The 15,036-nt window shown below is 38.8% G+C and overlaps 1 protein-coding gene across 1 annotated transcript in view; it reads left to right on the top strand.

Annotated features, from left to right (window-relative positions):
- LOC117443057 (macrophage mannose receptor 1-like) overlaps positions 1 to 11,675 on the top strand; it is an 11,872-nt gene extending 197 nt beyond the window's left edge. The window contains exons 2-11 of the mRNA XM_034078993.2: positions 519 to 559; positions 737 to 1,126; positions 1,470 to 1,793; positions 2,244 to 2,576; positions 7,277 to 7,375; positions 8,218 to 8,260; positions 8,786 to 8,859; positions 9,514 to 9,915; positions 10,279 to 10,602; positions 11,053 to 11,675. Of these exons, the coding sequence (XP_033934884.2) occupies positions 526 to 559; positions 737 to 1,126; positions 1,470 to 1,793; positions 2,244 to 2,576; positions 7,277 to 7,375; positions 8,218 to 8,260; positions 8,786 to 8,859; positions 9,514 to 9,915; positions 10,279 to 10,602; positions 11,053 to 11,387 (2,358 nt within the window). The 5' untranslated portion in view covers positions 519 to 525 and the 3' untranslated portion in view covers positions 11,388 to 11,675. The remainder of the gene's footprint in view (positions 1 to 518; positions 560 to 736; positions 1,127 to 1,469; positions 1,794 to 2,243; positions 2,577 to 7,276; positions 7,376 to 8,217; positions 8,261 to 8,785; positions 8,860 to 9,513; positions 9,916 to 10,278; positions 10,603 to 11,052) is intronic.
- Positions 11,676 to 15,036: the final 3,361 nt, after the last annotated feature.

Below are 15,036 nucleotides of genomic sequence, written 5' to 3'. Positions count from 1 at the left end.
GTGTGTGTGTGTGTGTGTGTGTGTGTGTGTTAGGGGGGGGATAGAGGGGAGAGAGGGGAGAGGTGGGAGGGGGGGAGAGAGTTCAGCCTCCTGACAGCCTGGTGGTGTGTGTCTGTTACTGCTGGATTGTGTGTGTGTGTGTGTGTGTGTGTGTGTGTGTGTGTGTGTGTGTGTGTGTGTGTGTGTGTGTGTGTGTGTGTGTGTGTGTGTGTGTGTGTGTTCGTGTGTGTGTGTGTGTGTAGGGGGGAGAGAGAGGGGGGAGGTGGGAGGGGGGAGAGAGTTCAGCCTCCTGACAGCCTGGTGGTGTGTGCCTGTTACTGCTGGTGCTGCTCAGAATTTGCATTTCCTTAACATGAACTTCCTCATTAAACTGCTGCACTGAAGGGAGAGGTGCAGTCTGTGTTTGTGGTCATTTGACTGAAACATTAGGTTTTTTAAATAATGTAAATGTAACTGACATCATTCATAAGATTTGTAAACGATCACTGCACACTAACAATATTGGTTTCATCTAACAGAGCAAAGATGCAGTGGAGTCTGTTCGTGCTCCTTCTGATGGGTAAGTGGATTCTAAATTAAATCACATCTGGAGTCATGAAGCTGCTCATAACAATAAAAAGTGGAATAAGGGGCGATGTAAGAGGTGGGGTGATTCTAGGACTCATGAGTTTGATGTAATGATCAGGTGCTTGTTATACTGTCAGCTCCATCACTGCAGCATTGTCTCTGTTTTCAGGTCAGTGTTCCTTCTCCACATGTCACCTCTATGAGTACCACTTCATTCAAGAGGCAAAGACCTGGGAGGAAGCCCGGGGTTACTGCAGACAGCATTTCACTGCCCTGGCCACGGTGTCTGACATGAGAGATGTGGAGAGACTGACTAACTCTTCACAGACTACAGACGCCTGGATTGGACTGAGGAGCATCAATGAAAAAATGATTAAAGAGTGGCACTGGTCTCTGCCGGGGGAGAAGTACTATCCTACAGAATGTGCGCCAGAATGGGGTCCAAATGAGCCGAACAATGGAGATGACAATCCTGAGAACTGTGTGGCGATTACACCCTCCCAAAAATGGTACGATGACCATTGTTCTAAGACCCCTAAAAGGTTTATCTGCTACCATGGTGAGTATCTGTCACTATTAACGCCATATAAATGATATCATACTGTGTAACAATAGTTGACAGATAACTCATGTTGTAGAGTTACATTTAATGAAAGAAAATGTTACTTTTCACATAACATTATTGGTAACTTTGATGATACAATTCTACTTGTTTGAATATATTGTAATGGTAAAGTACAGGCCTTTTTTAAATTAATGCAATCTACATTATTACCAAACACTTTCATCAATCTGAAACTTAAGGGAGATGGTATTCATATTTATTTTATCTTTTTTTAACATGATTTAAATAAGAGAAAAATATTTAAAAACTTGTAAAATGTGTCTTTTCTTTCTCACAGCAACAGGGCCACAGACATATGTTGTAATTGATAAACCAATGAAGTGGCTTCAGGCTCAGAGCTACTGCAGAACACATCACACTGACCTGATCAGTGGAATCACACACATCAATGAGGTCAAGAACCAGCATGGCTCTTCTGCCTCGTGGATCGGCCTGTTCAGAGAGATCTGGAGTTGGTCAGATGGGAAGAATTTCTCTTTCAGACACTGGGATCCGGACTCATTTGAAGATGAAGCCAAAAAGACTTGTGCTACGACTACGCCAAATGGAACATGGAACTCCGACGAATGCACATATGAAAAACCCTTCTACTGCTATGACGGTGAGTTTTGGAAAAGTCTATAAGTAAAGTATTCTTATTTCATGTCTTCAGTTATATATTTTTACATTCATGTTGAATGTCCTTTAGTTGTGAAATTATGTTTAATATACACAAAATTACCGATCTGGATTCTGTGCTTCATCTTACGATAGACTGTGAATTTAATATGTTTACTACTTAAAGTTTGAATATCATTTAGTCATGTTTTTGTCCTTAAGACGCATATTCTTAACCTGGCTTTTACATAAGGTGTCACGTCATTTCAGGCCTTATATTTCCATACCATTGGTTTTTATTCCATTTGTGTCTTATTTACTTCTTTTTTGTGGGGACTTTTATTCATTTAAAACACACAAGGATTATTGTAAGAAAGGTTCTATATTATTACAGTTGAGTTTTTCAGCAATAAATGGTTACCCTAACTAAAACAAATATCCATTTCAATGACAGACAAAGTGATCCTGATCAAAGAGAGTAAGACTTGGGATGAGGCCCTGACTTACTGCAGAGAGAAGCACCATGACCTGGTCTCCATCACTGACCGTCACCAGCAGAGATGGGTCCAAGAGAGAGCCAAGATGGCCGACACTGAGTTCGTCTGGCTGGGAATGCACTACACCTGCACTCTGGATCTGTGGTTCTGGGTCATTAATCGTATGGTCTGCTATCACAACTGGGCCACAGACGAACTGGAGGAGTGTGGCATGGCTGGAGTCATGAAGAGAGATGGAAAGTGGTACAAAAAGGCTGACAATGAAAAGTTTCAATTCATCTGCGCTATATAAACCCATTGTATATTTACTGCAACAAGCTCACTCTTCTCTAATATGTATCTGCTCTCTGGGTTTATTGAATGGCTCTAGTTCAAATATAGAAATCACAGCCTGAAGAGGGGAGAAACTAAACTACTAACAGATTACTAACTGAAATTGAGCAAAAGGGGCAACACTAAAGTTAACATATATTTGCCTCTGTGAACATCTGAATTACTTTATGATATGGACTTGTTGTAGTAGTTATTGATTTAATGCATACATTTATCCTCTTAAAGTGTGAAACCTGTAATCTTCATTTGAATTGTTGTTGTGTCCTATTATATGTTTATGAGGAAAAATATATAAAAAGACAAATCTATTATGTTTTGCTTTTCATAAAATATTTTTCGTTATGGTTGAAATGTGGTGATGGTTATAATATGTGTATCACTATTTTTGTCATATTTACCTTTGTGGAGTTTTAACTGGATGTTTAAATGTCTAAAACTGAATAAAGGATCTGACCCAAAAACAAGGTGTGGTTCTTTCATCCATTGGCTTTAAATAGTTATGTTTACATTTACATAAGAGGTGCTTATTTGAAAGTAAAACACATATATATAATGTATGGGTTTATAATTGTATAAACTTTCAAATTGATGGAGATATTTTTGTTGGTCTAGTTATCTTTTTAAGGTCACCTAGCATGCTATTTGTAGGCAATAGCATAGGTCTCAGATATATACAAATAAATAAAAAGTGCTCAAAATACCAAACAGATCACCCATTCTATCCATGCCTCATATCCCTCTATTTCACTTCCTGTTTCAAAAGTGCTGATTTTCCATATAAAGCTTAATAAAGTGTGTCAATTACTTTTTTACTATTAAATTGGTCTTTTGTAGAGATTTTTTATTTATTCTTTATATATTCTATTGTGTATTGCTTGGAGGGGGGAGGGGGCGGGGCACCAAATCATAATCTCGTCTAGGGCACCAAAATGTCTAGGGCCGGCCCTGCAACAACCAATACATTGAGGCAGTCAGAATAGAAGTAGCTGCAGTGGTGGTTCTAGACTAATTTTACTGGCGGGGCCGTGATGGGGCCAATCATTTTATGAGAGGCACATTTAATGCAGGAAGAAGGAGATTTAAAATGTTTTGTTGAAAGTCATGGCGCATGAAAAAGCATAAAATACCATTATTGGTGTATTATTAAAGGTGGGGTATGTAATTTAATTCAGAAACACTTTTCGTTATATTCCATGGAATGCTCTTAATATCCCGATAGCAATGAATACATTAAATGCTTTCACAATAAATACATTAAAAAATGTCATCTGTGGAAGCCGTGGCGCTGTAAAAAGCACGACCAATCATTTGAGCCGGCCCGGCTAAAGTAACTGGATGGCCTACCTGCCTGTCAGCCTTCCATCTGGGCACAAACTGATCTCGTGCCCTCATTGGTCATGTGCGCGTTCGTGTGTGTTGGAGGAGGGGCTCTGTGAGGAAGTGGCAGATTTTTTCCGGTTGTGTATTTTCAAATTCTAGCCAGTTTCTCCAAAATGACATACCCCACCTTTAAGTAACAGAGTTTGTGTCAATGACTTTATTATCATTTTATTGTTTTAGTTACTTTGGCCCAACATACAGAAGAATAAAATAAGTTTGGGATAATAAATACATTATTTAGGTTTTATTTGATTTATTGATACCTATTGGTAATTGTTTTAGTCACAATATTTGTTTCAGTAACTTACTTATTAAATTACATTACTTAAAAAAAGCAAAGTAACTTAGTATTTTACATTAATTTAATTATCATAGATTGTTATTGTTCACTTGACATTGACACAAGAACCTGTTCCTTTTCAAATCTGTACACATTTGAATGCCTAGCTTCCAGTTTCTTCGACCAAAGACTTGTGATTTTAAATACATTATATAACTGTTGTACTTTCCCTCTTTACCAAGCCAGTCTGATTGAATGATTGTACAGAGTTTTGTTCTCTGTGTTAAAAAAATAACCTTTTTTGCTAACTCCTCAACCTCCTATGACCTGAAAGCATAAAAGGACCAATACAAAATATAGACATAATGGTCTAAACCAGCGGTTTTCAAAGTGTGAGGCGCGCCTCCCCTGGGGGGCGCCAGAGAGCTTCAGGGGAGGCGCAGCGTGAGAAAAGAAATAACGAGAAACAGTGAAATCTAGCTAGTTAACTTCAGCTAACTTTATGCGTGCGGCAACATTGATCAATTTTTAGTGAAGTTACCTTAAGTGAAAGAGGAGACAGCATCTGGCAGAAAACGTCAGCTTTGTTTTGAAATAAAAGTTGTGGCTCATCGGACATTTATGAGAGAAAATCCCTAATGTCCGAGTGCAAGTGAATGCAGCACAAGACGCGAGCCGCCTTGTAACCCCTCCCCCGGCCCTGAACGGGACTGCGCATTTGGACCCAAGTACACGGAAGGAATGAGGTATTTGCGGTCTACAATGACAGAGAAGAGACTGTCAAGTTTGGCTGTACTCAGCATTGAATCAAAACGCACTAAAGCTTTGGATCTTAATCAGTTTGTGAGGTGTTTTGCTGAACAACATGGTAATAGCCGCATTCAGCTGTAATAGCCATGCCAACTTGATGCTCTGCTCACGGATGACTCGATGAGCATAAAAAACTGTTAAAATGATAGTGTGTAAATATTTTTTTTTCTTTGTGGGGGTCTGCCCCCAAAAAACTGTTTTAAGTCCTGAGAAAGTCAAATAAGACGGTGTGTAAAACTACACTGCCCAGCCAAAAAAAAGTAACCACTTTGATTTAACTAGTAATAACCCCTGTATTATAGCAGCAACAATAATAATGATAATAGCAATAACAATTGGGAGGGTGGAGGGGGGTCGGCTGTTCTTATGTTCTCTGAGGGGAGGCTCACCTTCCCACACTTTGAAAACCCCTGGTCTAGGCAATGTATTACTGCCCAAACAAAGCTTTAGTGGCAGGCGGTTCCAAACTTTTCAATGTGATCAGAAATATGTGCTTTGGATGTATTAGTGATTCAGATAAATACAAAGTGTATCCACCAGAGAGCAGCAACAAATTATTTTAACAAACTAGCTGTCCTTTGATTCATACGTTAAAATTGTAATAAAACAAGTGAACTCTTATTTTTGTATGTCCTGTGGGCAACAGACAAACATTACATTAACAATTTTTCAAGCTTTTTTAATCAATTGACAGGACTAACATCAACACATCCATTACCATCATGGGCATATCTCAATGAAACGGGATCATATTTTCCCAAACATGACACAACATGGCTCTCACACCGGCCCCTAATTGTTAGTGACAGGCTAACAATTTCCACAAAAAACACAATCATACAGAATGTAAGCCAGAATGACATTCAACTGAGCCGAACAATGCAGGTGACTGACGATCCTGAGAACTGTGTGGTAACTGGTAGACTTAAATGTATCTGCTACAATGGTGATTATATGTCACTATTAACGCTATATCAATTATATTATACTGTGTAACAATAGTTGACAGATAACTCATGTGTCTCCATTACTTCCGAAGTTTCCATCACACCAAGCTCTGAGTCACAGGGGCACTGGCACCTGTTGGCCCCCCTGAAAACCGCCCATGCCTAATGTCATGTCGCATGAAAAAACTTAAAATACCATTATTGGTGTTTGATATAAAACAGTAACAGAGTTTGTGTCAATTACTTTGTTACTATTTTATTTTATATTTTTAGTAACTTTGGCCCAAGATAGAGAAGAATAAAAGAAGTCTGAGGTACATTATTTATGAAAAACTTAGTTTTTATTGTATTTCTTAATATTTGTTGGGATTTGTTTGAGTTACAACATTTGTTCCAGTAACTTACTTATTAAATTATATTACTGAAAAAAAGCACAGTAACTTTTTATTTTACATTAATTGCATTATCATAGATTTATTATTTTGGAGTCGGGCCAAAGGGGGTCCAAGCTCCGCGTCACAGGCCCCTGTTTGCCCCCCATAGAAGTGCCCATGCCTACACACAATACAAGTTTAAGCCAAACACTCATGCACCTGCGCTTCACTCTGCATCGACCAATCAGCTCGCTCCTTCCCCAGTGTGAGTGGGACGCAGGAACCCGTCTACAGAAACATGACTGTTTGCTATCCTCACTCCAAATTGGTGCAACGAACTCCCTGCTGATATCAGGACAAGGGTTTTCAGCGCTTACAGTACTTTAATACTTATCGGCCTTTTGTTCATGTATAGATACACAAATTTAAACCGACCATGTGAAGGTCTAAGAACATTTAGTAAAACTTGTGCACATAGAATGTGTCCAAAATCCCTATATGTTACATGTATATATTCAATATTTTAATAACCCTTTATCTTGTTGCTATATAAACTGTTAATTAAATGTTTGTTATCACTGTCTTTGTACAAATTGTAGAATTTGTCAGTAATAACTAATCGTTTCAGATAAAGTCCTCTGAAACAATTAGAAATATAGAGACATTATAATGGATATATAAATATAATTCATATTATTAGTTGATATTTTGGCCGGACAACTTTCTCTCATTAGTTAGAAATTCAACAGGGCAGTGTGTGTTTGCGGTTACATCACGTAAAGGATATTCTTAGCAACAATGGATCCTGTCTCAACCATAATAGAAATATTGCCGGTGAATTTCAATATTCAAATGTTTGTCCAAAGGTGGCTCAAAGAGAGCAGCGACCTCGTGGATATCTGAGTCTTCACCAGCACATCGAGAGAGACGGAGAGAGAAGCAGCTGACAGGACGACCCAGGACAAGTAAGTGTGATTCTGTTCAGTCACTTTCATATCATGTTTATTGTGTGTGCAGAGTGCAATATTTTCCTCAACATATATTTCACATATTTTAGTTATCAGATGGGAATTAGTCTTATTTATTTGTCAGACTAACCATGAAATCAGGTATGCAGCCTGTTCCCAAATACGTTCATGTTTAATAAAATAACCTGAATGGTTCATCTTACATTTGTATTGCTATGTGTATACACAGCCATCTGATTCTCAGTTAAATTACACCAACATTTATTTTTTAATAGGGATAGTTCCCCGTCACACAAAGAAAATAATGCAAACTCTAAAGATGTGCTTATAAAAGAAACAATGGGAAACTGAATTATTCATTATTCTCAATGTTTTATTTCCCATTCTGGTTAAATAGCCCATAAAGCAGGGGTGGGGAACCTTTTTCCTCTCAAGGGCCATTTCAATTTTTTCAACATCCTCCGAGGGCCGTACAAATTATTGACCTCTGCTTAAAAATACTAAAATCACAGCCCATTCATTTGGCCTTTCTTTCATGCTGTGCAAAGAAAAGCAACCTCTTAATCCAGATATCTTACCCATGACTCGCTCATGCATGCGCACGATTGTGGCATGACCACCCAAACAGAAATATATGGACACAAGATGTGTGCAATTTAGTTTCCTATCCGTTAGCATAGCTAGCTAACCAGATGCTAATAACAACAAAATTATTGATTTTATGATCAGTATGACAGATGAACAGATCGCCACTGGGCTTTCATCTAAAGACACAGCCACGCAAAAAACTGCGGCATGTGTACGGCTCCTTGTGGGTACTGACATTTGTGATGTCCCAGCCCGGAGCGACGTCCTGGTGCTCTCCGGCAGCTCTAAACCCCTGTCAGACGAGACATATAGCACCTGATGACACGTTAGGCTCGTGTTGTGTTCAGGTACCCTGACCTTGGCCAGGAAAAACAGGCACTCGCTTGTTTAATTCTTTTGCGGTCTAGATTTCTTAATTGTTTTTCTTTTTTGCGTGAGTTATCTCGAGGGCCGTATCAAATTGTCTCGCGGACCGTATACGGCCCGGGGGCCGAAGGTTCCCCACCCCTGCCATAAAGTCTAACCCACTCCTGAAACAAGGGTATTTGATAGTAGCAGAACATTGAAAGGTGAATAAACAAAATAATAAAAGATTATTATCGAACCAGCAGAATATAAATATTATAAACTCCAGACAAAGACAAAACAATGTCATCATTGTATTGCACTCTATTGTTAAGGTGTTACTGTTGAAGTTTGATGCATCACATTATTTGTGTTTTATTCAAATTAGATATTTTCATGTGCTAAAAAAAGAAATGTCACAATGTGAGCTTGTTCGTGCTGTTGATGCTCAACATTTGCATTTTTCCGCTACAGATTTGCTCCCTCATTTGTTGTTTCATCTATCAGAGCAAAGATGCAGTGGAGTCTGTTCGTGCTCCTTCTGATGGGTAAGTGGATTCTAAATTAAATCACATCTGGAGTCATGAAACTGCTCATAACAATAAAAAGTGGAATAAGTGAACTCAGACCCCGTTAAGAGGAAGCGGGCGATGTAAGAGGTGGGGGTGATTCTAGTACTCATGAGTTTGATTTAATGATCAGATGCTTGTCATCAGGGGCGGTTCTAGGGGGGCCAGTGCCCCCCTAACACTGACCTCTGACCCCCCTGTGGCCCCCCTAAAAATGAAAAGTTTTTTTTAAATGTATATTTTCTGGTACTCAGGATTTTGATGCTGTAATGTGAGATTTTGCAGACACCCTTATGCAAAGTAGAGATGCAACTGTTCATTGTCTTTATTTTTAGATAAATATGGTGTTAGTGCAAACATTGCACTATAACTTAAGCTGAAGCTAACAGTAATAACTATAAGATCTATCTGAAATAAATAAGTGTACTGAAACAAATACCAATAACTGTATTGCATTGTTTTCTTATGCGCAATTACTTCATACTGTCTAGTTCTCTTTTTCGTCCTGAATTTATTGTGCCCCCCTCAGAAAAAAACTGGCCCCCCAGTGGCCCCCCCAGTCAAATTGGTCTAGAACCGCCACTGCTTGTCATACTGTCAGCTCCATCACTGCAGAATTATCTCTGTTTTTAGGTCAGTGTTCCTTCTCCACATGTCACCTCTATGAGTACCACTTCATTGAAGAGGCAAAGACCTGGGAGGAAGCCCGGAGTTACTGCAGACAGCATTTCACTGACCTGGCCACAGTGTCTGACATGAGAGACGTGGAGAGACTGACTAACTCTTCACGGACTACAGACGCCTGGATTGGACTGAGGAGCATCAATGAAAGAGATATCAAAGAGTGGCACTGGTCTCTGCCGGGGGAGAAGTACTATCCTACTGAATGTAATCCAGGATGTGCGCCAGAATGGGTTCCAAATGAGCCGAACAATGGAGATGACAATCCTGAGAACTGTGTGGCGATTACACCCTCCCAAGAATGGTACGATGACCGTTGTTCTAAGACCCCTAAAAGGTTTATCTGCTACAATGGTGAGTATATGTCACTATTAACGCCATATAAATGATATCATACTGTGTAACAATAGTTGACAGATAACTCATGTTGTAGAGTTACATTTAATGAAAGAAAATGTTACTTTTCACATAACATTATTGGTAACTTTGATGATACAATTCTACTTGTTTGAATATATTGTAATGGTAAAGTACAGGCCTTTTTTAAATTAATGCAATCTACATTATTATTACCAAACACTTTCATCAATCTGAAACTTAAGGGAGATGGTATTTATATATATATATATATATATATATATATATATGTTTTTAACATGATTTAAATAAGAGACAAATATTTAAAAACTTGTAAAATGTGTCTTTTCATTCTCACAGAAACAGGGCCACAGAAATACGTTGTAATTGATAAACCAATGAAGTGGCTTCAGGCTCAGAGCTACTGCAGAACACATCACACTGACCTGATCAGTGGAATCAAACACATCAATGAGGTCAAGAACCAGCATGGCTCTTCTGCCTCGTGGATCGGCCTGTTCAGAGAGATCTGGAGTTGGTCAGATGGGAAGAATTTCTCTTTCAGACACTGGGATCCAGACTCATTTGAAGATGTAGCCAAAAAGACTTGTGCTATGACTACGCCAAATGGAAAATGGAACTCCGACGAATGCACATATGAAAAACCCTTCTACTGCTATGACGGTGAGTTTTTCAAAAGTCTATAAGTAAAGTATTCTTATTTCATGTCTTCAGTTATATATTTTTACATTCATGTTGAATGTCCTTTAGTTGTGAAATTATGTTTAATATACACAGAATTACCGATCTGGATTCTGTGCTTCATCTTACGATAGACTGTGAATTTAATATGTTTACTACTTAATGTTTGAATATCATTTAGTCATGTTTTTGTCCTTAAGACGCATATTCTTAACCTGGCTTTTACATAAGGTGCCGCGTCATTTCAGGCCTTATATTTCCTAACCATTGGTTTTTATTCCATTTGTGTCTTATTTACTTCTTTTTTGTGGGGACTTTTATTCATTTAAAACACATAAGGATTATTGTAAGAAAGGTTCTATATTATTACAGTTGAGTTTTTCAGCAATAAATGGTTACCCTAACTAAAACAAATATCCATTTCAATGACAGACAAAGTGATCCTGATCAAAGAGAAGAAGACTTGGGATGAGGCCCTGACTTACTGCAGAGAGAAGCACCATGACCTGGTCTCCATCACTGACCGTCACCAGCAGAGATGGGTCGAAAAGAGAGCCAAGATGGCCGCCACTGAGTTCGTCTGGCTGGGAATGCGCTACACCTGCACTCTGGATCTGTGGTTCTGGGTCATTGATCGTATGGTCTGCTATGATAACTGGGCCACAGACGAACTGGAGGAGTGTGGCATGGGTGCAGTCATGGAGAGAGATGGAAAGTGGTACAAAAAGGCTGACAATGAAAAGTTTCAATTCATCTGCGCTATATAAACCCATTGTATATTTACTGCAACAAGCTCACTCTTCTCTAATATGTATCTGCTCTCTGGGTTTATTGAATGGCTCTAGTTCAAATATAGAAATCACAACCTGAAGAGGGGAGAAACTAAACTACTAACAGATTACTAACTGAAATTGAGGAAAAGGGGTGACTCTAAATGTAACATTTGCCTCTGTGAACATCTGAATTACTTTATGATATGGACTTGTTGTAGTAGTTATTGATATAATGCATACATTTATCCTCTTAAAGTGTGAAACCTGTAATCTTCATTTGAATTGTTGTTGTGTGCTATTATATGTTTATGAGGAAAAATATATAAAAAGACACATTTATTACGTTTTGCTTTTAATAAATATTTTACATTATGGTTGAAATGTGGTGATAGTTATAATATGTGTGTCACTATTGTTGTCATATTTACCTTAATGGAGTTTTAACTGGATGTTTAATTGTCTAAAACTGAATAAAGGATCTGACCCAAAAACAAGGTGTGGTTCTTTCATCCACTGGCTTTAAATAGTCATGTTTTACATTTACCTAAGAGGTGCTTATTTGAAAGTAAAACCCATATATAATGTATGTGTTTATAATTGTATAAACTTGTAAATTGATGGAGATATTTGTGTTGGTCTAGTTATCTTTTAAAGTGCACCTATCATGCTATTTTTAGGCAATAGCATAGGTCTCAGATATATAAAAATAAATTAAAAACATATCTATGAAGTGCTCAAAATACCAAACAGATCACCCATTCTAGCCATGCCTCATATGATACAAAATAGAAAAAGGAGGGGGCTGAGCTCATGCGGGACCCGGCAGCTATACCGTCTAAACCAGGGGTGCCCACACTTTTTCAGCTTGGGAGCTACTTTGGGATGCTAGTGGACTAAACGGTGGATAAACTGTGCGGATAAATTGCGCTGCATAAGCGTATAATAGTGCGCTGCATTTGTGCTTCAGATGAGGAGGTGAGGCCCCCTCACAACTGCATGAACCTGTATGGCACAATACAACTCAGACTGGCTTACCTGTACGTCAATCAAGTGGCAGATGCCATAGTAAGGATGGATGATAAGTTAACTTTAAATATTTTTAAAAAAACATTTAATTTCTTTTTTTTCTTTTTTCCTTTTTTTTTAATGCCATGCAATCTACCCACACTACCCTTGCGATCGACCGGTTGATCGCGATCGACGTATTGGGCACCCCTGGTCTAAACTAAATACTTCCGTGATGAAACGCCATATCATGGATTATCAATCAATCAATCAATCAATCAATAAATCAATCAATGTTTATTTATATAGCCCAATATCACAAATGTTACATTTGTCTCAGTGGACTTCACAGTGTGTACAGAATATCAGTATGACAATAAGACACCCTCTGTCCTTAGACCCTCACATCGTACAAGGAAAAACTTCCGGAGAAAACCCACAGTTTAAAGGGAACATGGGAGAAACCTCAGGGAGAGCAGCAGAGGAGGGATCCCTCTCCCAGGACGGACAGACGTGCAATAAAAGCCGTGTGTAAATTGAAAAGATAATACATTTGCAACATAGGTAGTCCAGATGTTTGGAAATGCATGTGTGTATAATAGGAAGATGAATCCACAAGGATATCCATCAGGACCGATGATCCAGGACCACAGCCACGACTCAAGATCCAGGGCTCGCGATCCAGGACACAGGACCGCAGGATCATCCATGACTCCGGATCCCGGCGTATATAGACACCAAAAAGAAAGACATGTGGGGAAGCTGGGTTAATCGGAACATGAGAGGACACAGGTATAGACAGAGAGAAGGAAGAAGTAAGATGTCCCCCGACAAACTAAGCCTATATCATCAAAACTAGGGGCTGAATCTAATCAGCCCTAACTATTAGCTTTATCAAAAAGGAAGGTCTTAAGCGCACTCTTAAAAACGGATAGGGTGTCTGCCGCCCGAACACAAACTGGAAGCTGATTCCACAAATGTGGAGCTTGATAAGAAAAGGCTCTGGCTCCCATTGTACTTTTAGAGACTCTAGGAACAACCAACAACCCTGCATTCTTGGAACGCAATGCCCTAGTAGGACAGTAGGGTATAATGAGTTCTTTAAGGTAAGATGGCGCCTGCCCATTAAGGGCTTTGTAGGCGAGAAGAAGAATTTTAAATTCTATCCTGTGTTCTATAGGGAGCCAGTGTAAGGCAGCCAGAACAGGAGTAATGTGGTCCCTTTTCCTAACTCTGGTTAGTACACGAGCTGCAGCATTTTGAATCAGCTGAAGCGACTTGACTGACTTCTTGGTACACCCTGATAATAAAGAGTTACAATAATCCAGCCTAGAAGTAACAAATGCATGGACTAGTTTCTCTGCATCGTTTTGAGGCAAGATATGCCTGATTTTTGCAATGTTAGATGGAAGTAGGCGGTCCTTGAAATTGATTTTATGTGGGCGTTAAAGGATAAATCCTGATCAAATATAACACCAAGATTCCTTACAGTCTCACTGCAGGCCAAATTAATGCCATCCATAGTTAGTATATCTTTAGATAATTTGTTTCGTAGATTCTTCGGGCCAAGTACAATAACTTGGTTTTGGTCGTGTTTAACATCAAACAGTTTAAGGTCATCCACGTTTTTAAGTCCTTGAGGCAGTCTTGCATTTTATTTAGATGATTAATTTCATCAGGCTTGATTGATAAATATAGTTGAGTATCATCCGCATAACAATGAAGGTTTAGAGAATGATTCCTTATAATATTGCCTAATGGAAGCATATATAATGTGAACAAAATAGGTCCGAGCACTGAGCCCTGTGGCACTCCATGGCTAACTTTGGTTTGCGTGGAAGATTCATCATTAACACGTACAAACTGAGAGCGTTCAGATAAATAGGACCTAAACCAGCCTAAAGCAGTTCCCTGTATGCCAACTAAGTGCTCTAGTCTTTGCAATAGGATATCATGGTCGATAGTATCAAATGCAGCACTGAGATCGAGCAAAACAAGAATAGAGACAAGTCCCTTGTCTGAGGCTATTAGAATATCATTTGTGACTTTAACCAGAGCTGTATCTGTGCTATGATGTGTTCTAAAGCCATACTGAAAATCTTCAAATAAATCATTGTTTTTTAAGTAATCACACAGCTGTTTTGCGACCGCTTTCTCAAGAATTTTTGAGAGGAACGGAAGATTAGAAATAGATCTATAGTTGGCTAAAACCTCTGGATCGAGGTTTTGCTTTTTAAGAAGCGGTTTTATCTCTGCTGCTTTGAATGATTGTGGAACATAGCCTGATAATAAAGACATATTCATAATATTTAATAAAGAAGTGCTAATTAATGGAAAAACTTCCTTCAACAGCTTAGTTGGAATTGGGTCTAACATGCACGTTGATGGTTTAGAAGAGAGAATCATTGAATGTAATTGTTCAAGGTTTATGGCTGAAAAGCATTCTAGTTTACTATCTAGTGTAATATTAGAACTTACGTCTCCGGGAGCTGTTGATAACACTATACTGGTCAAAGGCAAGAGGTCATTAATTTGGTTTCTAAGAGTAACAATTTTATCGTCAAAAAATCATTACTACTGAGTGCTATGGGAATAGAAGGCTCAGTCGAGCTGTGGCTCTCTGTCAGCCTGGCTACAG

The sequence above is a fragment of the Pseudochaenichthys georgianus genome, unplaced genomic scaffold (genome assembly GCF_902827115.2).
Source record: "Pseudochaenichthys georgianus unplaced genomic scaffold, fPseGeo1.2 scaffold_526_arrow_ctg1, whole genome shotgun sequence".
Lineage (NCBI taxonomy): Eukaryota > Metazoa > Chordata > Actinopteri > Perciformes > Channichthyidae > Pseudochaenichthys > Pseudochaenichthys georgianus.
This window is presented reverse-complemented; position numbering and strand designations above follow the sequence as displayed.